The sequence below is a fragment of the Mauremys reevesii genome, linkage group 27 (genome assembly GCF_016161935.1).
Source record: "Mauremys reevesii isolate NIE-2019 linkage group 27, ASM1616193v1, whole genome shotgun sequence".
Lineage (NCBI taxonomy): Eukaryota > Metazoa > Chordata > Testudines > Geoemydidae > Mauremys > Mauremys reevesii.
The window spans coordinates 7328193-7354698 of NC_052649.1; the positions used below are offsets into that span (position 1 = coordinate 7328193).

Genomic DNA, 26506 nt, shown 5'->3' on the forward strand with positions numbered 1-26506 from the left:
GCAAGTCGGGAGTGAGGGGCACCGGCAGAGCTGGGGGTGGGAAGCTCAGGCTGGGAATGGCAGGAGCTGGGGATCAGAGCTGCAGCTTCTCTCTGGAGCCTAGGCCCCTCCCTGCCCCTCCCCGGGGGCTCAGAGCAGCCCCTTGCCGCTGTCTCTGGGCTGCTTCCAGCCTGGTGTGTTCTCTGCCCGGCACTGGGCTGGCCCGGCGGGGAGGGACCGGCCTGGTGACAGCTCCGGCAGGCGGGGAGCCGGGGGAGTGGCCAGGGGCCGGTATAAAGTCCAGAGGCTCTCGGCTCGCACAGGCAGTGCGGAGTCTGGATGGCTGCTGGCAGGGCTGAGGGTGGGCTGTGAAGCCCTCTCCTCTCTGCGCATCCAGGGGGGCCACCCAGCTGGGACCCTGCTGCCTTCCTTGGCCTGCGTGCTCCCCTCCCCGCTGCCTGGGCTGGCTGGTCCGTTATTCGCCATAGTGCCCAGTCCGTACGCCCGCCCGCCATGCCCTCAGGCGGCCTCTCCGCGGTGCTGCTGCTGGCCACCATGGGCCTGTGTGTCAGCGACGAAGCCATCCACTGCCCGCCCTGCTCGGAGGAGAAGCTGAGCCGCTGCAAGGCGCCGGTGGGCTGCGAGGAGCTGGTGCGAGAGCCGGGCTGCGGGTGCTGCGCCACCTGCGCCCTGAGCAAGGGGGCGCCCTGCGGGGTTTACACTGCGCGCTGCGGCTCCGGGCTGCGCTGCTACCCGCCCCGCGGGGTGGAGAAACCCCTGCACACGCTGATGCACGGACAGGGCGTCTGCACGGACCTGGCTGAGATCGAGGCCCTGCAGGAGAGTCTCCAGCCGGCAGGTAAGGGGGCTGGGCCTGCGGGGGGGGGCATGGGAAGGGAGCCCCCGACGGGTCAGAGCCCTGCAGGCTGGCACGAGGGGCAGGTATGGGTGGGAGGGGAGGGGTCGGCTGGTCTGCGCCTGGGCATCGCCGTGGCAGGAACCCGCTCTCTGGCATTGCTGCCCAGGGGTGCTGCGGCAAGGGGAGATGTACCTACGGCTGGTCCTTTAACACCCACCGGTGCAGAGGTGCCCCCCAACTGCGCCAGCGACGGGGGCATGGCAGCCGGACGGGGCCCTTGTGGGAAGATGCTGATGGCTGGACTCAGCTGAAAGGCAGAGCCGGATGGTTGGGAGGGAAGGGGTTAATGCCAGTGGCCGGTGCTCAGGAGGGGGCAGGTCTCTGGGTACGCTGGGCACAAAGGGGGACTCAGAGGAGCCCGGCTGCTGCAGTAGAGGAGCCGGCAGACCCCCTGCGCCCTCCCGGGGGACAGAGCTGGGCTGGTTCCCAGCAGCAACCGGCATGAGGATCCCGGCACCTAATGTCCAGCTTGTCCAGCCCATGCCAGGTGCCTGCGTTCCCCCAGTGCCAGCCGTGGCGGGTTCCTTGCCAGGTGAGGAAACCCACCGATTCCCTCGCCCGTCCTCGCCCTCCCCACGGTGCCCGGAGTCCGGCCAAGAGGCGGAGCGAATTAACTGGCCCAGCACCGGCCGAGTGCAGCCTGGGCTACGGGCCGTGGGGGCTGCAGGCCTCTGGGCCAGCCCTGTGCCCTGAGCCGGGGGCGCTCCAGGAACGGGACAGCCCCAGGCTGCCGTAGCTTTCCCCAGCCATCGCCACAGGGTCGGATTTGCATCCTCTGGCCCCGCCCTGGCCCCTCAGACTCCGCCTCCGCCCCCAGCGACACACGGGGGGGGGGGAGGAGACGGGGGCTGTGTCATGCAGCAGGCCGAGCCCCTGTTCCTCGGGGCACCCCGTGTCCTCATACCCCCCTCCCCAGGCCGGCTGGGGGTTACGGAGCAGAGGAGCCCAGTGAGTTCGTTCCCCTTGCTCAGAGGGACACGCTCCCTCCTCCGGTTCCCTGGCGCCCCCCACCCCCGTGCCCCCTTCCTCTGCTGGGCCACCCAGCACCACCCAGCAGCTCGGGCGGAAAGAGCCTCCGGGCACAGGCTGCCCTCTGGAACCAGGCTCTGGCCTTGGCCCTGGGGCTGGGAGTCAGGGAGGGGCTGACACCTGGTCCCCACCCCAGCCGAGAGCCTGGGAATGAAAGACGGACCCCGGCAGCTCGGGCTAGGGAGAGCCGCAGGGTGGCACCCGGGGCGAGTGGAATAGGAATATCGGGCATCCACCCACCCATCCGGCTGGCCGTCTGTCCATCCACCCACCCGTCCGTCCATCCACCCACCCATCCGGCCATCTGTCCATCCATCCACCCGTCTGTCCATCCACCCACCCATCCGGCCGTCCACCCGTCCGTCCATCCACCCACCCGTCTGTCCATCCACCCACCCACCCGTCTGTCCATCCGTCTGTCCATCCGTCCACCCGTCTGTCCATCCACCCATCCACCCGTCCACCCGTCTGTCCATCCACCTGTCCATTCGTCCGTCTGTCCATCCACCCGTGTGTCCATCCATCCATCCATCCATCCATCCATCCACCCGTCTGTCCATCCATCCACCCGTCCGTCCGTCCACCCGTCCGTCCGTCCACAGGCTGCTCCTCCAGCCATTCCGTCTCTGCTGCCTCCTCCCCCTCCTGTACTGTCCCCTCTCTCTTCCGCTCCAGTGGACTTGGGCTGGGGACACCGGGGTCCCTCGGGGGGCCGGCTGTGTGGGGGCAGTGGTGCCTTGGGGCGTCCTACTGGAGGCTGGGCTGGGAACGATCCCCAGGCCTGACCCTGCTGCATGCGGCCTTGGGCGGATTTCCTGAAGGGACCCGCGGGAGCTCGGCAGGTGCCCAGTTCCCATTGCACCCAGGCACCAAACCCTCTTACGCATCTTTGGAAAATCCCTCCCTTGACACTTGTCCCACTGGCGAACTGGACTCCAACGCCAGCTCTTCCCTGCGACGCTGCCCTGCCTGTTCCAGCCCCCGCTCCTCCTCCGACACCATGGGGCCGGGCACTCCCTGCCCAGCGAGCCCCTGGCCTCTGCCCTGCCTGTTCCAGCCCCCGCTCCTCCTCCGACACCATGGGGCCGGGCACTCCCTGCCCAGCGAGCCCCTGGCCTCTGCCCTGCCTGTTCCAGCCCCCGCTCCTCCTCCGACACCATGGGGCCGGGCACTCCCTGCCCAGCGAGCCCATGGCTCTGCCCTGCCTGGCTGCTGGAGGGTGGGAGTCGGGTGCAGGGACGCCGGCGTGATGGCTGCTAGGAAGCCTGCAGGGCCGCCGGCGTGTTCAGCTGTTGTCCTCTGTCCAGCCCCCGCGCTGGGGCCAGGCTTTGCCCTGCATAATTCAGAATCCCCCCCCCCCGCCCCGAGCCTTTAGGAAACAGCCTTGCGCTGTCCCCTGTCTCCTCCAGCATCGCAGGCCCTGGCCGGGGGGAGAGGCCAGGACGTGGGACCTGGGATCTCCAGCCAGCTCTGCGGGTCTCCGGATGAGTCTGGGCATGGAGAGCTCCCCGGGGAGCACGCCAAAGCCAGACCCGCCTGGGCTCAGGGAGGCCCCATCAGCACAGTGCAGGTCACGGGACAGTTGGGATCCTTCCGCTGCCCTCCTCTAAGCCCAACCTTCTCCCGGTCATATTGCCTTTGCCGCCAGCTTCCCTCCTCTCTCCCAGTGAGCTCACACCCTCTGGTAGGCATCTCCGAGGCAGCCTGGGCCACTGGTAGGTGGCCACCTGGCCAGCTTTTCTAGTGCCCTGCTGGTCGCCGCTCTGAAGCCATTTGCTGTGCCCACGTGTGGCCATGTGCGCAGCGATCTTAACTACTGGCCGTGCCCGTCATGGCTGGGAGTGTGCTGTGGCCACCTGGCCACATGCATGCGGCATGGGTGCCAGGATGGATGCCAGCCAATGGGGAAACAGTGCCCTCATCCCACCTCCGAATTCCTCCACGTCCCGTGTAACTTTCTGAGAGCTGAGACCCTTCCTGGACCCGCCCTCAAACTGGCCCCGCCTGGAATCTGGACCTGCCCACAGACTGGCTGGGTTTTGTGTGCCTCAGAGGTGGCAGCCCTGCCCATTGGGTAGAGCTCAGGGCTGGGGGGCAGTAGAGAGGCTCTTAGGTTCTGTTACTGACTGGGATGAACTGTAGCAAGTTCCTGAACCTCCCCGTGCCCCAAGTCCCAACCTGTAAAATGGGTGTAGCAGGCGCTAGACTGGGCTTGTGTCACCAGTGGCCTCTACTGGCTAGAGTAAGAACTGCTCACCTGTGTGTCACATGTCCAGTACCGACAGCAAGCGTGGTTGTTATTCATTATCCGTATTACTGCCGTGCCTATGAGCCCTAGGCACAGACCACAACCCCTCTGCGCTAGGAGCTGTACAAGCACAGGCCACAGAGCTGACAAGCTCCAGAAAGAGAAACCAGCTGGGAACAGCCAGACCAATGGGGGAGTCCCGAGCGTGAGCCAATGTTGTGGGACTAGATGAGCCAGCCACAGGGCGGGCGCCGGGGCAGCACGTGCAGCAGGAACAAGGGGGTGGGCGGAAGGAAGGTTGTTACGTGGCAGGGAGCTGGTGCTGTTGGAGCTGGATGAGATGAGCGTACGTTACTCCCCCTGTGCTTTATTGCCGGGGGGTCTCTGGGAATTCGGTGACGTTCCCTGCCTGCACCGGGGACCCCTGGACTTTCCGTGAGAACTGAGCAGCCCACGCCCCTCTGAAAACACAAGCCGTAGTCAATAGCAGGTGTCGGCACCGCCCGGCTGAGATCCCAGGGGCACAGCCCCCCGTTGATGCTGCAGCTGGTGGCACCCCGGAAGGGGGATGGCGGGTGGCTGGGGAGACGGGTGGACTGGGTGGGTTCAGGGAAATTGAGGGCCGTGGCGAGGGAGGTTGAAGCGCTCAGCCTGGCCCTGAAGAGCGTCCCGCTGAGCCGCTGCAGACGTGACCGGGGAGCCGTTAATGTGTAGCTAGGACAGTAAACACAGGTCCCTCGTACCAGGAATTGTGCATCCCAGGAACAGGTTTTTCCCCTGAAATCCCTGGCGGGGGGGGGGGGGGGAGTGGATTGCGCTTGAGATTGTAGCCCAGGCCTGGCAATCTTTGCCCTTGACCACAGGGCTTGCGGTGTGACGGGCCGGCCCCCGCTGGAGCCGCACCCCTTGCTAGGGGAGCCGACGGCTCCTCCGCTGCCCTGTCCCCGCCCTGATGCGCCGAGGGGGCCCTGCCGTTCTGAGTCTGGGATGGGAAACCCGGCTGCCTGCCCAGGGCTTGACAGCTCGCCAGTGGGGCTGAGGGAGCCCCCAGCCCTGCCCCACGGTAGCGTCCCCCCGGCTGTCAATGGAGCGGTGTTGGTGGGGGCAGCTCTTGCAGCTGGGCGGCTGAGCGCCAGCCAGTGGGCAAGGAAGGAAATGCACCCACGCTCCCCTCCCCCTCGGCTCCCGACTCCCCTGAGCTTTGCTGCACTTCAGGATCCAGGCCCCTGAGTTGGGGGTTCGGGCCCGGGAAAGGGAAGCCAGACACAGCTCCCCAAGGGGGTGGTTCATCTCCCTGGTGGCATCGCTCAGCCCAGCCTGGGAAGGGGGAGAAAAGCCAATGGGACACCTGCTTTGACCGGTACTTCCACTTGGGCTGCCCCAGGGGGAGCTCACTGGCCCCCCTAGACTCCCTCCGGAAGGCCCCAGGGGTCAGCGGGGCAGGAGGGTGCTGTGCACGGGTGCCACGTGATGAGGCTGGGCCTGGCTAGCGATTGTCCTCCCGCTCTCGGGGCTGTGTTTGCGGACGAGATTGGTGGCTGATAACCAGGTGGCTCCCAGCAAAACAAATACAGAGATGTAGCCAGGCGGGTGTGTGCCTGCCCAGCAGAGCCCTGGGAACGCGGGATGGGCTGGGAGAACATATGCCCACCCACCCGGACCCCGACGGGAGCCTGGCTGGAACTGGGGCAAAGAGGAAGGGAAACCAAGAGGAATCAGCTGGCTGCAGGGTTCCGTGTTCCTGGGAACCCCACAAGTTCACTGTTTCATCCCATGAAAACGACATTGCAAACTCTTCTGGGGAGGAGCGGAACTGGATTAAGAGAGGCGCAACAGGCCTATGGGCCCTGGCTTCTCGACTTATATCCTGAGATTGGAATATCAGCTTTTAAAAAGCAAATGAAAAACAAATGCTCCTGGCTCTCATGGATGAAAGAAAAGCTTGAAAATATGACCAGAGCATAACTGGTGTCTGCCTGAGTTTGCAGAGAGCCTGGAACAAGAGCTCAAAGGAGTGTGATCCCATTCATCTTAACTCAGAAACTTGGTTGCCTCTCCAGAAAGGAGAAGGGTGACAACTTGGGGGCAGGGCCATGGCCTGGGGTGGGCACATGGGATGTGTGTTTAGGTTCCTGGATTGGCTTAATTTGGTGATGGAGAAGGATCCCTGTCTGCACTGGAGGCACTTGGGAAACAAAAATCCAGTCAGGTTTGGATTTGAAAAGATGCACCAGGCAGCTACAATCTCCAAATTTGGCTTCTTTCAACCAACAGCCGGGGCTTCTCCAAAAGCAGCCCCTGGCTGGGTTTGCTCAGCTGCCAGCATGAGAATGATTAAACCCTGCTGCAAGGCCAGGCCATGGCACCCCAGGGACTCCTGGGCCATTCTCAGGAAGTGCAGGTAATTAACCCTATTTCTGCTGCCACCCCCAATTACCAGGCAGGCTCCAGAAATCATGACATTGAAACATAAATAAATAAAAGTCGGGTTCTTTTATTTGCTGTCTGGGTTGTGAGCCTTTAGGGTTAGTGGCTTTAATCTTTTCTCCACTGTCACAAGAGCTAGCAACTTACTGGGTGTCTTTAACGACAGCCAAGATTCTCCCCTGATCACAGGGCTCCAGGAGCTGGGAATATCATGACACTTGCCATAAGCCTGAGAGTTTGCAACACGGCTGCATTAAGCTAACGGTGCAAAGTCCGTATGGAGCCAAAGAACGTTTGGTTTGTCAGAGCACAGGAACTGCCGGACTGCGCCAGATCCGAGCTCCGTCCAATGCAGTGTCCCATCTCTCTGCCAGTGGGCAGCACCAGATGTCTCAGAGGAAGGTGTCAGAACCCCATGGTCAGCATAGGTGGGATAATCTACTTCTGCCACGTTAGCTCTCATCCTGATCTCTAATAGTTAGAGAGAAGTTTAAACCTTGCAGTAGGAAGCTAAATCTCTCCTCCCAAATGGGTTGTCATTAAAGAGACGTCTGGGTGTTCTTGTTATCCAGATGTCTAGCTCCTTCTTGAATCGTGCAAAATTCTTGGCCCCTGCGACTTCCTGTGGCAATGAGTTCCACTGTCTAATTCTGTCGGTTTCTGTCTCGTAGCATCCAGCAGCAGTTGCTGCTCTTGAGCGTGTGTGTGGCATTCAGGAAACGGCAAAGGAGGTGCCCCCCCCAAACACTTGGCCACTAGTTAGTAATGATTTAGTGCTGGATAAATCTGTTGGGGGAAATCTGACCCTGTGGGAGCTCCATATATCTTGTGTGGCTGCTATGGGCATGGCGGGGGATGGAACCTCTTCCCCCCGCTCCACACGGCCATGTGGGCACCAGTGACCATGCCAGCCCCTTGGTAGCCGCCTGATCTGCACGTGGTTCCCATGGCACCTTGCTCCCCGCTGTGTCTTTCAGTTTTTCCAGCTGCTTTAATTTAAATCTAGCTTGTCTCCATGCTGGCAGAGCCGTGGCGGGGGAGCCGGGATCATGCTGGCGACGGGCCATGTGCGGCTGGTTTTAAGTTTGTTTATGGGACAGGCTAAAAATAGCAGCGAGGCAGAATGGAGATAGCAGCCAGCTGGGTGAGCCTGACCAAGGGCATGGGACCAGCCCAGCTTGGTCTGGTCGTTTCTGCCGGGGACGTGCAGCGTGGATCCTGCTTCCTGCTCTTCTCGCAGCAGGGGCATCCCAAGTCTGAAATCTGAAGCTCTCCAGCAGCCGAGGCTCTGGCACAATTGTTCTGTGCTGGCTTTGCGCTAGTCCCGTCGGATGCGCTTTGGGGAGCCATCAGGCGATTTCTTTCCTTTGATCCCCAGGGTCGACTTGGCCTGTGTGTCCAGCCGAGGGGCCCTTTCCTCCGCCGGGCCCAGGGAGCGGCGGAAACGCCGGGCTGGTTCCCGAGTACCGGGGCTTCAGGAAAATGGGGCTGGCCCGGGGGTGATGCGACCGTCTGTCCCCGCTGCCAGGGGCGGTGGCTGCTGAGAGGAGGGGTGGTGGGGTAACGGCTCACTTCCCAGCTTGTTCTAGAATCCTTATGTTGTAGCTGGCGATGGTGCAGGGAGCAGCCGTTACCCAGCGTTGCCTGGCACCGACCCGCAGCTCCCCGAGCCTTTCTGGAGTCTCGAGCGGGCGAAGCAGGATCCGCCGCGCCTGGGGGCTAATGGCGTCTCTCTGCTCTAGAGCAATGTAATTCTGGGCCCCGTTTGTCACCAGGCTTAGCAGCGCCGACACATGATTGCAGGGAGACGCTCTGCCTTTCCAGGGAGGAGGAGAGAGCCAGCAGGGTTATGGGAACGGAAAACCCAGCTCAACCAGCATCAGAAAACAGAGCAGCGCTTCCCAGGGTATTTCGTGCATTTGCGGGCTCCCTCCCTCTGGCTGCCTCTGGCTCCAGGTGGATCTGTCCCTGGCTGTGGTTTTCCATCACACTCGTCACCCTGGTAGCAGCACAGGTAACTCGGCCACTGCCACGCCCACCCCAAATTGTGCTGCCGTCTGTGCCTCAGGCCCCAGGGAGGAGCAGCTTGGCAGGAGGTCTGGCAGGGGGTGTGTGAATCCAGTCTGTGCCCTCTGGTGGGGTGGCAGGGACGGGCGAGGCAGACAGACCAGACAGCCCTCTCTGTTTCTCCAGGGCCCAGCCCCCACACCTCCTCCCGCAGGGCTTTCAGACTCAGCTGGCCTGGCCTGCAGCATCCAGGTGGGCGTCACGCCCCGGGAGACGGGGTGTCCTGAGTGCAGACACGGGAGAGGGGCCGTGCACACGCAGGTGCACATCCAGGTATGCAGATGAGCATCTAGCCATGCAGGTGCCGCCCCCCCTTGCTGGGGCTCATTCACGCTGCGCTGTGCCATGGCGTGGCTGGCACAGGCTCCAGCCAGGAGAGGAAGCGGGTTCCCTCCCTGCAGAGCTTCCAATAACAAACAGACGAGGAAGCAGCCCTGGGTCCCCCCTCCAGCACCCTGCAGCCAGCTCCAGCCCTGGGCTCTTCCTTTCGTCTCCTGCCTGACCCGCTCCCCCCGCCACACCTGACCCAGCCCTGCTCCAGGCCGTGCTGCCTTCCCCAGGCCGGCCCCTGCCAAGCAAGAGTGGCTCAGCAGCCAGAAAGGGCGTGTCGGTGCCAGGACCACCCGCAGTCGGTTACCCTGGGTGCTAGGCTCCGGCCCGCGCCTCTTTCGGCTGGGGGGCTGGGCTCTCATGCACGGTACTCGGAGCCTGCTCCCCAAACCTGGCCCTATTGGTCTCATCTCCGCACCCCCCCCCGCCTCCCTCCCACTTGCCCTGCATTCGCAGCCACCGGGCGAAGAAGCAGGTGAAACCCAGAGACAGCCGGGCCTTTGCTCTGGGGCAGGGGGACCAGAACTGTGCAGTGGGGCAGGGGCGGGTTGGGGGGCTGGTATTGGGACTAATGCTCCAGAGCGGGGACGTACACACACACTCTATAGCCTTGGCTGTGTTTGTGGGTGTATATTGCACCCCCCCAGCCACACACACACACACACTTCCCTGGCTTGGAGACAGTGTGGGTGATTCAGCAGGGGGCTTTCTTCCTTCCTCGGCATGACCCAGTGCTCGGGGCTGCAGGCCGCTGGCAGGGCCGCAGTGCTACCCAGGCTGTGATCGCGCCCAGTGCAGGGGGCGCCCACGGGTCCTGGCCAGGAAGGGGTTAAGGACAGAGAACGTGAGACAGGAGCAGGGCAGGGGTTAACTGGGGGGGTTTCATTCCCCCCCTGCCTCAGCCCTGGCCCGGCCCCCCCAGTCTGCTCCCTGGCTGCACCCCGGCCTACAGAGTCATGGGAGTCTCCCAACAGGTTCACGCTGGGGGCGAGTCCCTCCCTGGGGCTGCGCTGGGCTTCGAGTCGCTGGGACCAGGCGTCTCAGCACGACCCCCCCAACCCCAGCCTGTGACAAGGAACCAAAAGCCAAACAAGTTCTGCCGGGAAGGCCAAGAGCACAAAGAGCAAAGGCCCCCGCGGGAAAGTGCTTGGCTGGGAGGGGCCGGCCGCAGAGGAGCAGAAGGACCCGTCCCCAGCGCATCACTGGTCCCTGGTGTTGGGGGGCAGCAGGGCTGGAGGGGAGCTGCTCCGTGCTGTGGGACTGCAAGGAAAAGGTGGGGCGGGGGAGGCAGCAGGAGTAAGGGGGGATCTTGCCTTCTAGGGGCACCCACAGGGGACGGGAAATGTGAATTTCATGGGCCCTCTGCTGGGAGGAGCCGGGCCCAGCCGGTCTCAGCTGTGATCCTGGCCCTCCAGCTAATACAACCGTCCTCCCACACTGACCCTTCTCCGGAGCCGAGTGGGCGGGTGGGTCAGGACCCAGCGGACTGGGCGAGAGCTGGTGTGTCCGCACCCAGCTCCGCACTGAATCAGCCCCAGGTCTGGCGTGGGCTGGGCCTGGAGCTGCTGTTCCCTCTCGGGCCCGGCACCGGTTGCAGGTGCGTACGAGCAGGAGGCACTTGCTGCATTGCCGAAAGCTGCAGCTATTTATGTCCAGCTTCAAAGCACCTGCTCTTGTGCTGAACCGTCAGGGTGACCTTGACTATCCCATCCGTTAACCAATGGCGGCAGCACGGCCCATGGAGCTGCAGCAGCTGGACCTCTCCAGGATGGCTCGAAACCCACAGTTTATGTAGGCCCAATATTTTGTGCCAACCTAGCAGAGGAGGCACATCCCCCCCGCACATCTCCCAGGGCTGCACCCACGGGTGCATGAACCCAGGAGTGGGCTAACGGCAGCTAGGCAGTCCCCACAGCCGAATGAGCCCCGGAGTTCCCTCTTCCGCCGGACAGGGCACGTTGGTGGGGCCGGGTGTGTGTGTGTGGGGGGGTTGGCAGGCAGCTCTCACCACCGCTGGCGTGTGAGGGGATGGTTGGAGGGATTTGCACGTGCAGGGCGATGGGGCTGGTATCGTTCTCGGGCTAAGCCCGCGGCCATTTCGAGGGCTCTGCAAACTTGTCAGCCTGTCGCAGGGCTGGTGCACTTCTGCTGGTGAGCTGGCCAGAGGCCACGGGCTCCCCGCACGCTCGCTGCAGCGTCATGTACCGGCTGGGTGGCTAATAAAGATATGAGGGACCAGTCCCAATACATGACTTAGACAAAACAAGCTAGTAAACTCCAAGCGATTTCTCATTGTGGCAGATTCTGCTCCAGGAATCCAGCTGATTCTTGGCTCTGCCCGGCCTCGTTCCTTCTTCCCTCGGCTTTTCCGTCTTCTGGGTCACGCTGCGCTCTGCTGCCTCCCCTTCCCAACGCAGCTCTTCCCGCCTCCCTCCGAGGGGGAACAGAAAGGCCAACGCTCAAGCCACAGCCGGGCCGGGGCGGGGGGCGGGGGGCTGCTGCACCTTGGGAATCTTTTGCATGGTGCCGGGTTACCATGGCAAGTGGCCCCTCCATGGAGTCAGAGAAAAGTGGGGCTGGAAGGGATCCTGAGAAGTCACCAAGTCCCGCTCCCATTTGTGCCCATCTTTCCCCAAGTGCGGTGCCCAGAACGGGACTCCAGCGGGGGGTCTCCTCTGTGCCTTCCACAGGGGGACAGTCACCGCCCGTCTGGTACACCGGCACCCCGGAATCGGCGCAGCTGCAGCCCATTGCTGAGGCCGAGTCTGCCTGGTTCGAGGAGGAGTCGGGCGAGGGAGCAGGCAGCCTGCGTCCCATGCAAAGCCCAGCAGAGGGGCTGGCAGGACGCACGGTGGGTTTGCCTTGCTCTGTGCACAGACCTGGACCTGTTGCAAGGTTGACTGGAGCCAGCGGTGGGACGTGCACTGGGCCTGCATCTGGTGCTGACCCCAGGCCTGGCGGTGTGAATCCAGAGCCACTCATCTGGATGTATCCCCTGGGCCTGAGCCCTGGATTTCACCTCCATGCTGAGTCGAGGGCGACCTGGGGCTAAGTAGCCAGGCCCCAAATGCACCCACGGGCCCCAGTGTCTTCAGGCTGAGTGCTGCGAGATGCACTCCCCTGCAGCCGGGTGGGGGGGGGGGCGCCCTGGCTGAGGCCCCCGCAGGTGGCAGTGCTGTTTGCGGAGAGCGCTGGCTGCATTCCTTCAGGCCAGGCGGACATCCCTTTCCTGTTTGCCTTCTGCACAGACCTCAGCCTGCCGGCTTGTTATTGTGAACTCTCCACTAGCCCCCCCCAGGCGCATTCAGCCTCGCCGCTCCGCCAGCACCAAAACTGGCTCTAGCCCCATTGTTCTGCCGCCCCCTTCCTGGCCCAGCCGCCCCCTAAGCAGTCAAAGGTCAAGGCCTTTCTCCCATTTCCCAGTGGCCGCCAGCCAAGTGCAGCCATGCTGGGGAGCGACACGAGATGTTTGCATCAGGCCTGGCCTGAGAAAGAAATGGGGGAAGGTCCTTTCTAAGCAGGGCTGAGAAGATGGCCCAGCTCAGGCCGGTGCTCTCCAAGCGTGAGCCCAGATGGGAGGGGAGCTGGGCCAAAGTAGCTAAGGAGAGATCAAAGTGCAGCCCTTGGAGACGAAGCCCAGAGCCTCCTGAAAGTGCCCTGCGCCCTCCTTCAGCTGCGGCTGGGGGCGCTCCTGTCCCAGCAGAAATGCAGCAGTGCGGCCTGGGACCTGCAGCCCTTGAGGACAGAGTTTGGCCAGCTCTGGACTCAGGCCTGGTGTTGGCTGATTTGTGTCAGCGAAACTCCCCAGGCCACGTAGAAGTTCTCAGACCTGGAGATACTGAAACTGACTAGTGGGGACCTTAAACCTTCCCGTGTGGCGGGTGCTGCTGTGCCAACCGGGCGGTGGCTGGATGCTGGATGGGGCTGGTCAATGGGGGGCTCCAGGTTGGTGGAAGACACTTTATTTTCCCCATATGCTTGGTGGAGCGGGGAAGAGCTTCCTAGGTCCCACCCCGGCGCATGCAAAAACGCCGAGATCAGCGTGAGAGCAACAGGCTTGGGGCCATTGTATGTGGACCTGCTCGGGAACCTGTAAAAGTCACCCCAGGAGCAAATAGCTCCTGCCCCCAGCCCTGGGACCCTGACCTGCAGCCAGGAAAACCAGCCCGGGCATTTCCCAGCAATCGTGTGCGTCGCAGCCTCAGGCTGGATTCTGGAGCCTGCGCCTCCAAACGGGGTGAATCCTTTGCCTCTTCAAAGCACTTCCTGTTTCAGCTGATCTGACCAAAGGGTCTTTGCTTTGTTTGAATCACTTTATTCGGGCCCATTTAGATTCAACACCTCTAAGCAGTGTGTGTGTGTGGGGGGGGGGGCAGGGGGTTGGAGGGGTAGAGGGGGCTTGAAGTCCCTTGGTAAAACATTTCGCTCTGCTTCTCCCCAAATCCCTCTCCCCGGGAATGACAGGGTCTTGCAAGGGGCAGCGACCTCAGATCCGCCTGCGCCACCACTGAGAGTGCCCCAGCTGGCACGGCAGGCGACCCATATACCACCCCGCCCTCCCACACACATCGTGAGCTCCCAGCCGGGACAACCACTGCAGGGCTGGCTGCCGGCTCACAGCATGTGGCATGGCCATGCCGTGGGGCAATCAGCGGCCAGCACGGAGCCTCGCCACGTCCCGTCAGCACCGGCGCCGCCCTGGTACAGGGTCTCCGGCCGCTGCCACCTTTGGGTTCACGTTTCACATTTCAAGGACTTGTGCAGTTTCCTGGAAAAGGACAGATTACATGGAAAGCAAACAACAAACATCAAACCGGAGAAGTGTCCGCACTGCGAACGTTGACCGGGTGCCTGGCAGGGGCCATAAATACCTCCCTGGGCCTAGGGCAGGACTCTGCTGGTGAGCACACGCCCCCGGGGCCCTGCCACAGACTGGCCTTGTGGCAGGGCACTGGTCCCTTCCCCAATCTGGGCTCGCGTCTTCCCTTTGGCTTGTCCGGCTGCACTGTCAGCTCTGCAGGCAGGAGCTGTTCTCCCAGCTCTGCGTGCAGCTCCTAGCACAGCAGAGCCCCTGATCCTTGCCGTGGCCTCGAGGGGCTACCGTAATAAACAGAAGACCAGCCACGGGCAACAGCTGCTCCCCTGCAGCCGGCCCAGCGGGTTTTGTTGGGATTCACTCTGATGGGTGGGGGAGCGGGAGCAGCACGCATGCAGCCTGTAGCTCCCGCCCAGGCTCGGGTGGGAGAGCCGCTGTCGGCAGAGGTGGGGCAGATAGACGGGAACCCCGTGTCTCGCTCTCCTGAGAGCTTTGGCCACGATCTGAAGCCACCTTCCCTCCAGTCCACGTGATTTACTCCTATCAATCAACATTTGCTGGGAAAAGGGTCCTTCACCTTTAGCTTCGGCTTGTTCCTCTGTTAGAAGTTCAGGGCAGCAGGTTCTTGTGTTTAAAACCTGGCTCTGCCCTGACACCCTCTGTGACCTTGGGGTCAAGTGACTGGAGCCACTGCCCCGCTAAGTGCCTTGGTTTCCCCATCTGTAACAGGGGTTAATGATACTGACTCCTAGCAGGGAGGGCTGGGGGTGGCAGCTGTGTGGCTTACTAGTGTCTGCAGAGGGCTTCCCAAGGCCGTGGGTTCCAGACCTGGAGCAAATGGTGCCTTACATTGTTGCATAGCCTGGGTAGCAGAGACTGTCTCCTCGCATCCAGCTCTCTCCCTCGGGCAGAGCGTCCACAGACTCAGAGCTCTGGTCCACCCCACCCATCTCTGGTGAAGCAGGTGGAATAGCCAGGTGCTCTCGGCAGCTGGTGGCATCCCTGCGGTGCGGTTTAAAGAGTTCCCTGTAGGATCCTCCACGGGGAAAGCAGCTCCCTGCCCCCCGAGCCTTGTGAGGCACAGGCAGGGAGTCACACGGGGTGAGCAACGTCTGTGGCCTGAGTCTCCAACGTGGAGGCCAGATCAGAGCCTGCAGGAAGTCGGGCGGTGGCACGTGACCCCTCCTGGCTGCTCTCAGGCCGTGTCAATGCTGGCGGGGTTCTCACACAGCTCAGTCACCCCCCATCCCTCTGCGTTGTCACTGTGTCCCCTGGGCCCTGCACCCACCCTGTCATCGCAGAGGAGCATTGAATCCAGGGTTCTTACATCAAGCCAGTTCCCCCTGGTGGAGACGAGGCGCTGGCATTCTTAGCTCAACGTGCCCCCGTCTCTGGTGAACCCCCTCCTCTTGGGGCAGTGAAAGCTGGCTCCCCTTCTCTCTCCTCCCCTGCCCCAACGTCCAGCCCTGGCTCCTCCGAAGAGGCGAGCAAGGTCGTTGCTTGCCCTTGCCTTGAGACCTCTCCTCCCAGCGTGGCTGGGTGAAGTGCAGAGCTGGCTGGACCCCTGCAGCGGAGGCCACAGAGGGAGGGCGTCACAGCACAGGAAGGGCATTTGCAGTTTGCCGCTTGACTGGTCTGTTTCGTGTCCCCTTGTACTTTGCGTCTTGGCAGGTGGTGAGGAGTCAGCCCGCTCTGGCGAAGGGCGGGAGGCGATAACCTTCGCGGGGAGCGGCCAGGCACTGAGCGCCGCCAGCTCCAGTGACCAGGCTGGCTTAGGCAGAGATCAGGGCCAAGTTACCTGTAAAGCTCTGCTAGAGTTTGGCAAATCAGCAGAATTTCTCACCCGCTAGTGCCAGGAACCGTCTCTGTGTATAAAGGGCTTTCAGGTAAGTCAGCACAGCTCATGTTTGCTTGTGCTGAAACCGAGGCGTTTGGTACAAAAATCCCCCTGAGCAGGTTAGATTTGGTGTTATGATTAAAACCAAATCTTACCCCATTTCATGTTACCACTTCCGCCTGGGGATTTTCCAAAGGACCTGGGGGAGTTGGACTTGTAAATCTGACTCGGGTGACAGGTCCCAGGCAACAGAGAGAGAAAACTGCAGTTCTGCTGCATTTCTTAAAAATCAAGGGGGCTTTCTAGCGTATTGCGCAGCGCCAGCATTTCACCACGTTTCTTTGGGCAAATGCTTCTTCCTCTGCACTATTGATTAGTTTAAGCTGTAACTGCACTTGGAAATGGACCGTGCTACAGCCTGTTACAAGCAGCGTGGGTTTCTGTATCCTTCCGCTCTGCGAAACTGGGCTAACAATGTCCAGGAGGGAACAGGGGCCCGTCCCAGCCCTGTTATAGGCCAAATCAGTCAGGATAAAATCCACCTCGGAATAGTTTGAACCCTCCATGGAGCTGGGTTCCAAAGCCAGGCAAATCTTGTGTGTGTGTGTGTGTGTGTGTGTGTGAGAGAGCGAGAGAGGGGATATGTGTCTGTGTGTACGTGGATGTGTGTGTGTGTGTGCATGTGAGGATGTGTGTGTGTGTGTGTGTGTGTGTGTGTGTGTGTTGGTGAGGTGTGTGTGTGCGTGTGAGGTGTGTGTGTGTGCATGTGAGGTTGGGTGTGTGTGGATGTGTGTGTGTGAGGGTGTATGGGTGTGCATGTAAGGTTGTGTCGCTCTGTGTGTGTGTGTGTGTCTGTGTGCGTGTGAGGGTCTGTGTGCGTGTAGTGTGTGCGCTTTCTTATTTCACCGGCACATCTTCAAAGCGTATGTGGCTGCAGCTGTGCTGTCCCCCTTTGCTGACAGCCTGAGCCCATGCCGCGGCCACAACAAGCAGGAGACCTCGCCCGTGACATGGCAGCTCGGCCCTGCGGCTGTGGAAAAGGTTTGCACGGCAAAGACAGAAAAGAAAATGCCGGGCACACGCAGTGGAAAAACGTTGTTTGAACCAAACATGGAGCTTTAAGGATCCTGAAATCAAAGGAACCTGCAGCTTTTACCAAATGCTGAGCTAACCAGCGCTGGTCCCATGACAGCGACTCCCAGCCGCCTGCGCCTGGTCCCAGCAGCCCTGGAGCCGCGCTTCGCCCAGACGCTCTGGCTTGCAGAACTGGACTCTGCTTGAGGTTAACTTTTGTATTCCTAGAATCGTTTCCTGCTTTCCCCTTCGGTGTCTGTGAGTGACTGGTGGGTGCAGAGGGCGGGAACGTCTGCAGACTCGACCCCATTGCCAAGGCGTGCCCTGGCTGCAGCCTTCTGTGCCCAGCTCCTTCCCCGGAGTCCCAGGGAAAGGCTCAAGTTCCTTAACGAATCTCAAACAAAACACCCTGGGAACAGCCGAGAGCATCCTGGGAAAATCCTGCTTCCCACAATGTGCCCCGCTCAGCTGGGACATGCTGTCCTGTCTCACAGGAGCAGAAACCTCCGGGCCGGCGCCTGCCCCCTTGGCAAAGCAGCTGTGCGGGGAGGGGTTTCGGGGTGTCTGACTGAGGCAGAGCCCAGAGGATGGGCTGCCCTGCTGCCGGCTGGGTCGTCTGGCAAGAAGGTGGGGAGGGCCAGTGGGAACGGCGCTGAGCTCAGACTCCCACCCCAGCCGATGTTCACTGAGTCTGGAGGACGCTGAGTGAATGGCAAACGGTTTAGGGGTGTTTCCCCCAAGGGCGAGTGACTTCTGATGGCCTTGGCTTCCATAGGCCTGTGCATGTGTGTGTGTGTGCACACATGTGTATCCGTGTGTGTGTGTGCACGCGTGTATCCGTGTGCGTGCATTGTAAGCAGACATGCAAAGCAATATCCAGAGATAATTGAGAACCTGCAGCTGGAGCTCAGTGAGGGTCTGAGCCGTGGGGGCGGGGGGGCTTAGAACAGGCCAGTCCACCATCACGCACAGCGGCACAAGAGAATCTAAACTTCCCATCCCATCTGATAGGCCCGTGTGTTCGCTGCCCTGGCTCAGGCCTGAGGCCCGTCCTGTGCAGAATCCCATCTGGCCAGTACCACGTGTGTCAAAGGAAGGTGCCAGAGACCTGTGGTCAGCAGCCTCTGTTTCTAACCCCTGTAGTTAGAGAGGAGCACACACCCCGGAGCAGGTTTAATAGCCTTTCTAAAGCTCTTGTTACGGGATTTACTACGATCACTCTCGTTAGCTAGGTACGGGTCTAGTCCCTCGTCAAATCTTGGCTTCAATAACATCTTGTGGCAATGAGTTCCGCTGTCTAATTATGCAGTCTGGGAAGAATTTCCTTGCATTGGTTTGGAAAGGCCGACCTTTCCGGTTCATCGGACGGTCCCTTCTTCCTGTGCGGTGAGACCGGGAGAGCAGACGCTCCCGACCTCCCTTCTCTAGACTTATTGCTCAGCCTTGTGCCCTCCCTAAGGCAAACGATCCCAATGTTTTCAATCACGTTGCTAGGAGAGTCTTTTCCGGCCCTGATGATTCTCATTCCTCTTCCCCGAACCCCCTCGAACGCTGCAGTGTCCTGCCTGAGCCGGGGCGGCCAGTGCTGCGATGGCTCCGAACTCCTGGGATCCGGGGGGAAGCCCCCGGAGGTCCTACACTGACCAGCCAGGCTGTAATTTTTAAGGGGAAGCATTAGTGGATCTGGTTCCACTGTGTCTGGAATCCCAGAGCAGGGAAGGTGCAGAGGCCAGAGTGAAACTGGAAAGGAACCGGGGGCGGGGGTGGGGGGGGGGGTTGAGCTTGGCGAGGGGGGTAGTTTAGCTGAACTTTTGTGAGCCTCCCAAAAGTGTGGATGAAAGTTCGGGGCCAGTGCGTGGGCTGGTTGGTTGGTGCACCGGAGCTGCCCTTTGCCCTCCGTGCCGCTGCAGGACATCAGTGGGGAAGGGCAGCCCCACTGCGCCCCCAGCAGCGGGCCCCACGGGGCGCAGCAGCAGCCCCCGAGCCCAAGGCCGTGGGTGCGAGCGCTCGGCCGGCCAGCCCGGCGGTGCCGCTGGAGCTCAGACAATGAAACTTGAGCTTGTTGGACACGGTGCATTTCCAGAGCGAAAGACTCGGCCAGGGAAAGGAGCTGATCTGCGGGGCCTGGCAGAGCCTGGCGCCAGCTTTCCATGCCGCGGGGATAAAGTGCTAGAACGAAAGGGGAAACAAGCGGGGGAGGGGGGGAGTCTGAATCAGCCCGTCACCGAGAGCCATCTAGGCAGGCAGGGGGCCGGAGCTCGTTACTGGGTAACGATGCCCGTTAGGCCCCCGGTTGGTGTCCTCGTTTTATCCCGGGTGCGAATGGCACAGAAGCATCGCTCCAGGCACCTGCCCTGGCATGGATGGGCACGGTCTTGGGGCCGCCGAACGCCGCCCGTGGCTGGGAAGGTGGGCGATTTGCCACCTCCTGCCTCGTTAGTGCAGCCCAGCCGGAGGGTCTCATGGCCCTTCGGGCCTCACTTTTCAGAGGTGGCCCCTGATGTGGGGAAACTTGGGGGTTTCAAAACCTCCAGCTCTCCAGGATTTGGGAGCCTGGCGGAAGAGCTCTGGGCTGCGCGTCTTTTCTCCTAGGAGTTGGTCCCTGCCTGGGACTTGAACCCATGATCTGTGGTTCGGGAAGCAGCCCCCGCGTGAGCGTTCAGCGTTAGCAGCAGTAGCACCGCTCTCCCCTTCACCGGGCTCCAGCCAATCTCGGGCCAGACCAGGCCGTGCGCCCACCAACAAGCCTTCCCGCCGAGCTCGTCCAGCGCAGCCCGCATGGCATGCGCCGACCGTGCCAGCATTCAGTGCAGGGTGGCAGCAGGCGGGACTCCACTAGTCAGTGGGGTTACCTAGGCAAGGGGGAAGCGCCCCGAGATCCGGCCCAGCCGGATTCGGACCAGGGATGCAGGGACAGGACGTGCCGGCATGAAACCCTTTTCCCCGCGGGGATCAGCCTCCCTTCGAGCTCCGGCCCTGCTGGTCTTGCCCCCAGCTGGGGCTGGCGGGTCTGGGCCCACCGAGACGCCCTGGGCGAGGGTTATGCCATGAGACGGGGCCCTGAGCGGACCCCTCTTTGGCTCCCCGGCCATCTTGCTGGATGCACCCAGAGGAAGGTGCGGAAGGTGCAGCTGTCTCCTTGGCCTGCTGCCTGCTCGGGCCTAGCGGGTATAAATAGAAGGGGGGGGCAGGGAGGGGAGGCGTTTGTTGTGGTTACCGTCCCGGGTAGCGCCAGCCGGAGGGACTGTCCCAGAGCTCCGGGGCCCAGCCGGCCTGTGGGGAAGGGGTCCTGGGGATGCACAGAGCCTGCCGTGCCTTTCCTGGCCACGGGCCCAGCCTCCGTTAGCAAAGGGAGCCGCTGGTCCGGAGCTGCGGCCGCATCGCCTGGCCCGCGAGCCCTCTGCAGCGGGGCGGGGGCGGGGGGCGGGGGCCACGCGCAGGATGTCGGCGCCGCTGCGGGATATCGCACAGGTGACCCCAGCACAGGCTCTGGGTCCTCGTCCCTGGAGGGCAGGAGGGAGGGGCAGGGTGCGTGGGAGGACAGGGGGTGGGGTCACTGGGACAGCCCCTCTTCGGGGGCCAGTTGAACGTGTGCAGCTCGGCTGTCATCAGCCAGCCAATCATAATAAAGCCATGAGTACAGCCCAGCAGGGGTCCTAGGAGACCCTACAATAACAAACCAAGGTACACAGCCTAGCATACCTGAGCACCTCCTCTCTAAGGAAACCAGCCCCGGCGTGCAGCCCTACAGCAATAAACCACTCGGCATGCGCCACCCTACAGTAACCAGCCGGGCCGTAAAGCACTGTGTCTTCATCGGTTGTCATTTAAACACAACAATCAACGCTGAAAAGCTGCTGGGCCGGGACGTGAGAGGGGCCCGGCGACGAGGTGTGGGGGTGGAGGTATGGGGAGCCGGAGGAGGGGTGCAGACTGGGGGAGAAGGCGTTTTTAAGCCAGGCGCTAGAGCTAATGCCCCCCCCCCCGCCCCATGGCCACACATCGGGTCCTCGGGTGGGAAGGGGCAGGTTACACTGAACCGGAGAGGGGCTGATGTGCGAACCCGTTTGTATCCTACGTACGTTCCCGGGACCGAGGCCAACTTTTACATAACAGATGGAAACTTTTATTCAGCCCATTTGGAAAAGGGCTCGGGAGCAAAAGCGTTTTGGAGTCCCAGGGGGAGGGAGCGAACTGGGCACAGGAGAGGAGCCGGGAACTCGCCCAGAAGGGGGCGGTCAGTGGGCCAGTTCGGAGCCGGGCTGGGGGCCAAAGCTGGCTGCTGCCTATGGACCCGTCTCTTGGGGCTGCAGCCGGGATCGCTGGGGGGGTGCCCCTGAGCTGGGTGGGGGGGTTGTTCTGGAGAGGCAGGCCGGGCAGCCGCTGGGCACCATGACGGGCAGCTTGGGAAAATCCAGTGGTGACGAGCGGCACTAGAAAGATTTGCATGCAAGCAAACTCACTGGCACCAAGCCCCGCAGGGGCCACAACGAAAACCGGGCAGGAGGGAAAAAGACATTTCCTGCGTCCCTCTGTGGCTGCTGCCGTCCTGGTGAATTTCCCTCCGGGCCAATGGCTGGGAGAAGGAAGAGGAGGAGGCCTCAGAGTTACGGAGAGGAAGAAAGTCCAGTGCCCGGGGCACTAGCCTGGCACTCACTGGTGTATCAGTTCCCAGCTCTGCGTATTGCTCCGGCGGCTGCTGCAGTGACAATGGGGATATGGGCACCGAGCCGCCGTCCGGGATAAATAAAGATTGTGAGTTGTGTGGCTACCGCGGTGATGGGGGGACAGAGACACGCCCAGCCAGACGGGCCGGCACGCCCTGGCTACGTGCCATCGAGAGCTGTGGCCCTGCATGGGAACTCAAGAGACCTCAGTTCTAGTCCCAGCTCTACAGCTGTTTCACTGTATGGCTTTAATCTCATTGTGCCTCAGTTTCCCCATCTATGAAATGGGGAGAAGGAGCCTGGCTTTCTCCTGCCTCTCTGTCTGTTTAGACTCTTCAGCCTTCGTCTGTCCACACCTGGCCTGAATTTAATACAGATCAGTGAGACTCGTCAGAAAGGTGAGGAGGAAATGCCTGAAGAGCCATGAAAAGCAACCGAGGTTTCTGGATTTATTAAGCAGCTGGGTGACATTTAGGCAAGAAATGGTGGTTTGGTGGAACTGGGCAAATCCCTCGTTTTGGCTGGTGACTGAGGAGCCGGCCCAGCGCCGCTCTAGTGTCTGTAGGCGGCCGGGAGAGCAGCTCACATTGCCGGCTTCTCTTTCCCTGTTACTGCGCCGTTTAGGGCTTGCTTTAGTGGTGGGCCCTCACCCCGGGGGAAGAGGGAATCGCCAGCCACAGCCCCAGGTAACGATCTGAGTCAAAATCTCATGTTATTCTGTCCTGCTTTGACACTGCGTGTGAGCCGGTGGAGGCAGCGCGCCAGGCTGTCTGGAGCAATCTTCCACTCTGGCCGCGTCTCGGCCACCGACAGGAGGTGGGAAGGTTGGTCCAGCCAGGCGCTGACGTCCGTGACAGTAGCACCTGCTTAAAGTGACCCCTGTACATCAGTGCTTGGCTGGATCCCCAGGACTCGTCCAGCCTGGGGCACTTCCCAGGGGTGGGGTTTTCGAGGGGGGCGTCCGTCGCGTGGGAACTAGCTGTGGGACCAACGTGCAAATGGGGGTGTCTGTAGGTGGCCTGAGGCTTCGTTTCACAGGGGTCACCAGTAGCTACCAGCACACGGCCGCAGACCGGAGCAAGCTCCACCGAACTAGGCTTGGCCCAGGCTTCCCTGACGGTTCCATGGCCCTGCAGCACTGCGTTGGGTGCAGCTCAGCGCCGTTGGTCTCCCATGCTGCACGGCTGGTGCATTCTGGGAGAGTGAACAGCAGCCCTGCCCTAGCTAGCTAAATGCATCTGACGTGCCCGTCGGAGCCCCGGGCTGAGTCAATCCTGTAACAAACTCCCTGCGGCTTTGCACCAGGGCCATCTGCAGCTTACCCGGCACCTCCACGCAGGGAGGGGGAGCAGGCCGGGCTGCGCTGGCTACAGTTCCTGGATATCGCTCTGCAAGGCTCCTGCCCCAGCCCACCCGAAACGCTGCTCCCCGCTGACTGCTCCCCTCTCTCCCTGACCTTCCGATTTTACAGATAAGGAGGAGATCGACCACCCCAACAACAGCTTCAGCCCATGTAGCATCCAGGACCGGAAATGTCTCCTGAAGCAGCAGGCAAAAACCCGCGACCGGGTGAACAGCGGCGTGAAGATGAGGAGCAACGGGAACTTGCATCATCGGGAGGAGACGAGGCAGATAGTGAGATGCCCCTTCCACTCCCTGCGGCTTGGGGGCTGCTGCTGCCCGGGCCTGTGATCAGCTCCCTTCACCCCTAATGCCCTGGTGCCTCTCAGTGCCCAGCAAGTGACCGGTGTTCGGGCCTGCAGACGAGGCCCCAGCGGGCGGGCGGGTCTCTCGTGCAAGCAGCCGGCATGGGGTAGCTTTGGTTTGCCAGGGGTGCGCTGTCCTGTTACCCAGTGTCCTCGCTCTTCACCGCTCCCTGCGCCCCAGAAAGGGAAATTCCCCACTGGGGGTGGGCGGTGCACCGACACCGACGAAGGGGAAACGAGCAACGTCCCCCCTGGTCCCCAGGCATTGCAGGGGCTAAAGCAGGGAGTGGGGCTCTCCAAACACCCAGGGGTATTGTACCCTCATGCCTGGGGCGGGGGGGGGGTTTTGCAGCCATCCCCTCCCCCAGCGAACCCTTGGGAGGAAGCTCAAGGTGCCAGGTATTATTAGTGGCTGCCACATGGCGGGTATCTGGCAGTTGATGGGGGAGGGGGACTCTAGCCTGTCTGGGCGGAAGGAGGGAGGGGTCTGCATCCTGCCCGAGCTGGGCTCCGATCAATGCTTTCTGTGCAGAGCCAGGGGTCGTGCCAGAGCGAGCTGCACCGAGCACTGGAGAGGCTGGCCGCATCCCAGACCCGCACCCACGAGGACTTGTACATCATCCCCATCCCGAACTGCGATCGCAACGGGAACTTCCACCCCAAACAGGTACGGCCTGCACCCCCATTGCCAGCAGGAGCCCCGGCCTGGGGGTCGGGGACAGGGACAGGTGGAGAGGGGCACATACCCCCTGTACAGTTACGGCTGTAGCCAGCCCAGGGCCGGGCGTGCCTCTCTGCCAGCCCAGGGCCGGACGTGCCTCTCTGCCAGCCCAGGGCCGGACGAGTCTCTCTGCCAGCCCAGGGCCGGACGAGTCTCTCTGCCAGCCCAGGGCCGGGCGTGTCCCTCTGCCAGCCCAGGGCCGGACGTGTCTCTCTGCCAGCCCAGGGCCGGACGTGTCTCTCTGCCAGCCCAGGGCCGGGCGTGTCCCTCTGCCAGCCCAGGGCCGGACGTGTCTCTCTGCCAGCCCAGGGCCGGACGTGTCTCTCTGCCAGCCCAGGGCCGGGCGTGTCCCTCTGCCAGCCCAGGGCCGGACGTGCCTCTCTGCCAGCCCAGGGCCGGACGAGTCTCTCTGCCAGCCCAGGGCCGGACGTGCCTCTCTGCCAGCCCAGGGCCGGACGTGTCTCTCTGCCAGCCCAGGGCCGGGCGTGTCCCTCTGCCAGCCCAGGGCCGGGCGTGTCTCTCTGCCAGCCCAGGGCCGGGCGTGCCTCTCTGCCAGCCCAGGGCCGGACGTGTCTCTCTGGCCGCCCAGGGCCGGACGTGTCTCTCTGCCAGCCCAGGGCCAGGCGTGCCTCTCTGCCAGCCCAGGGCCGGACGTGCCTCTCTGCCAGCCCAGGGCCGGGCGTGTCTCTCTGGCCGCCCAGGGCCGGACGTGTTTCTCTGCCAGCCCAGGGCCGGGCGTGTCTCTCTGCCAGCCCAGGGCTGGGCGTGTCTCTCTGCCAGCCCAGGGCCGGGCGTGTCCCTCTGCCAGCCCAGGGCTGGGCGTGTCTCTCTGCCAGCTGTGTGTGTCTCTCTGCCCCATTGCTGGTGCAGCAGGGACTAACCAGAGCCTCCTGTCCCATGCGCAGTGTCACCCGGCCCTGGATGGGCAGCGTGGGAAGTGTTGGTGCGTGGACCGGAAAACTGGCATCAAGCTGTCGGGCAGCCCGGAGCTGAAGGGCGACTTGGATTGCCAGCAGTCTGTGGACGGTGTGCGAGAGTGACTCGGTGGTAAACGGGGGACAGGGAGATTTCCTTGGCGACCGGCCGGGGCCGAGCCAACCCATTGGTGCTGTTTCTGAGTGGAAAGGAAGGGGACATGACCACAAACAAACCTCGCTGGGTTCGGGGGATGCCAAGATGTGCTAATGCCCTCGCGGAACTGCTGTCGCGCCCCCTGTACCTCAGAGCCGCTCTGCCCTGCACCCCCTGCCCATGCGCCCCTCGATTCGGACATTGCAATTCTACCCTGGGCTCTGTGCACGGACGGGGGCGCGCCCTGGCTGAAAGGGGGGTGGGGTTAGGCCTCCAGGCCAACATGACCACTAGCAAGGAGTAACTCTAGGGACATCACACTCAGGGGTACGTTACCCCCAGCCTCTCCGGCCCCGGCCCCGGCCCCGGCCCCCGGCCAGCCTCCCGGTGTGACCCCCTCCCCCAACTCCCCGCTTTGCTCTCGCTCGCCCCGGCCAGCGGGGGCTCCGGGAAGCTGCGGCTTTGCCAGCCCGAGGGCTGTCTCTGGGGCAGGCGCGGGGATGCACTGCAGCGGCCGGAGGGAAGGTGGGGCTCGGTCGAGATCACTTTGCCAAAGTCCCATGACAGAGAGCAACAGACACAGGCCCCCAGGGTCACCTCAGTGCTGCCGCCGAGTATTGGCCTTATATAAGAGGCCTAGTCCTGGCCCCGCTCAGGGTGGCTGCAGGACTGTTGGAGTTGCAGCCCTGCCCCCCTCTGCCCCTGTTTTTGTCATGTGGTTTCACCATAAGGTGTGCTAGGATTTCCCTGCAGTCCCATGCCCTTTCTCCCGCGCCTGCTCGTCTCTAGGGCCCAACACTGGGAGCCATGTCATTGCATCCGAATCTCCGCTCTCATTTGCCAAAAGAAGACGTGAGTTGCTAGCCCTCGTGATGGCAGAGAAACGCGCAATGATATGACCCGAGTGCTCCTTACGGCTGCAGTGAGATCTTCCTGAGTCTTCAGAGAGCCTGAAACCAGAGCTCGGCGAGGGGGGCCTGCTCTGCTCATTTCAATGGGGTGTTAACTCCAGGCCCTGCCAACCCCACCCCGCAGAGGACTCTGAATGGCAGGAAGAGACGCGTGCAGTGGGCTGGTTCCCCCAAACAGATCCACCCTGGCAGGTCAGGTAAGTACAGCGGGGGAGGGGGGAGGCTTGCTGCCAAGCCTGCCTGTCAAGGGAGGAAGGGTGCCCCAGCTCTCCCCAAGAGGAGGACTAATGGGCTGTCCACTAGACAGCTCCTGTGTGGGTGATTGGAGGGGCGAGCCAGGGGAGGCCCCTTGTTGCAATGTGCCTGGGATCCTAGATTGCATCGATATGGCCTGTTGGCACACAGGGCAGCATGTTTCTGTGTCAGTGACGTATGTGTGGGTGGGAGCAGGAGACATCTGAGAAGGTCTCAGGGAGGCAGGTAGCAATGGACACAAGATCTCTCTCTCCAGCGTTTCTGTGAGCCCCACAAGATCTGCCTCTCAGAGTCCCTGCAGTCACGCGATTCGGGGAGAGCTCTTCCGTGCCGTTGCCAAGTGGGACATTTCTCGCCCTGCTGGCTGCAGGGACCAGCCTGAACGCGTGACCCAGGGGCACCCGAAAGGCTGCAAACCCAGAAGACAAATAAAACGAGACCCAAACCGA

At 62.2% G+C, this 26506-nt stretch overlaps 1 protein-coding gene across 1 annotated transcript; it reads left to right on the plus strand.

The window, feature by feature from the left end:
• Positions 1-313: 313 nt before the first annotated feature.
• Positions 314-26506, plus strand: IGFBP4 (insulin like growth factor binding protein 4). Its single transcript, XM_039517019.1, has 4 exons — positions 314-838; positions 22865-23028; positions 23632-23766; positions 24726-26506. The coding sequence occupies exons 1-4, from the start codon at positions 493-495 to the stop codon at positions 24858-24860; spliced, it is 780 nt and encodes a 259-aa protein (XP_039372953.1). The 5' UTR covers positions 314-492; the 3' UTR covers positions 24861-26506.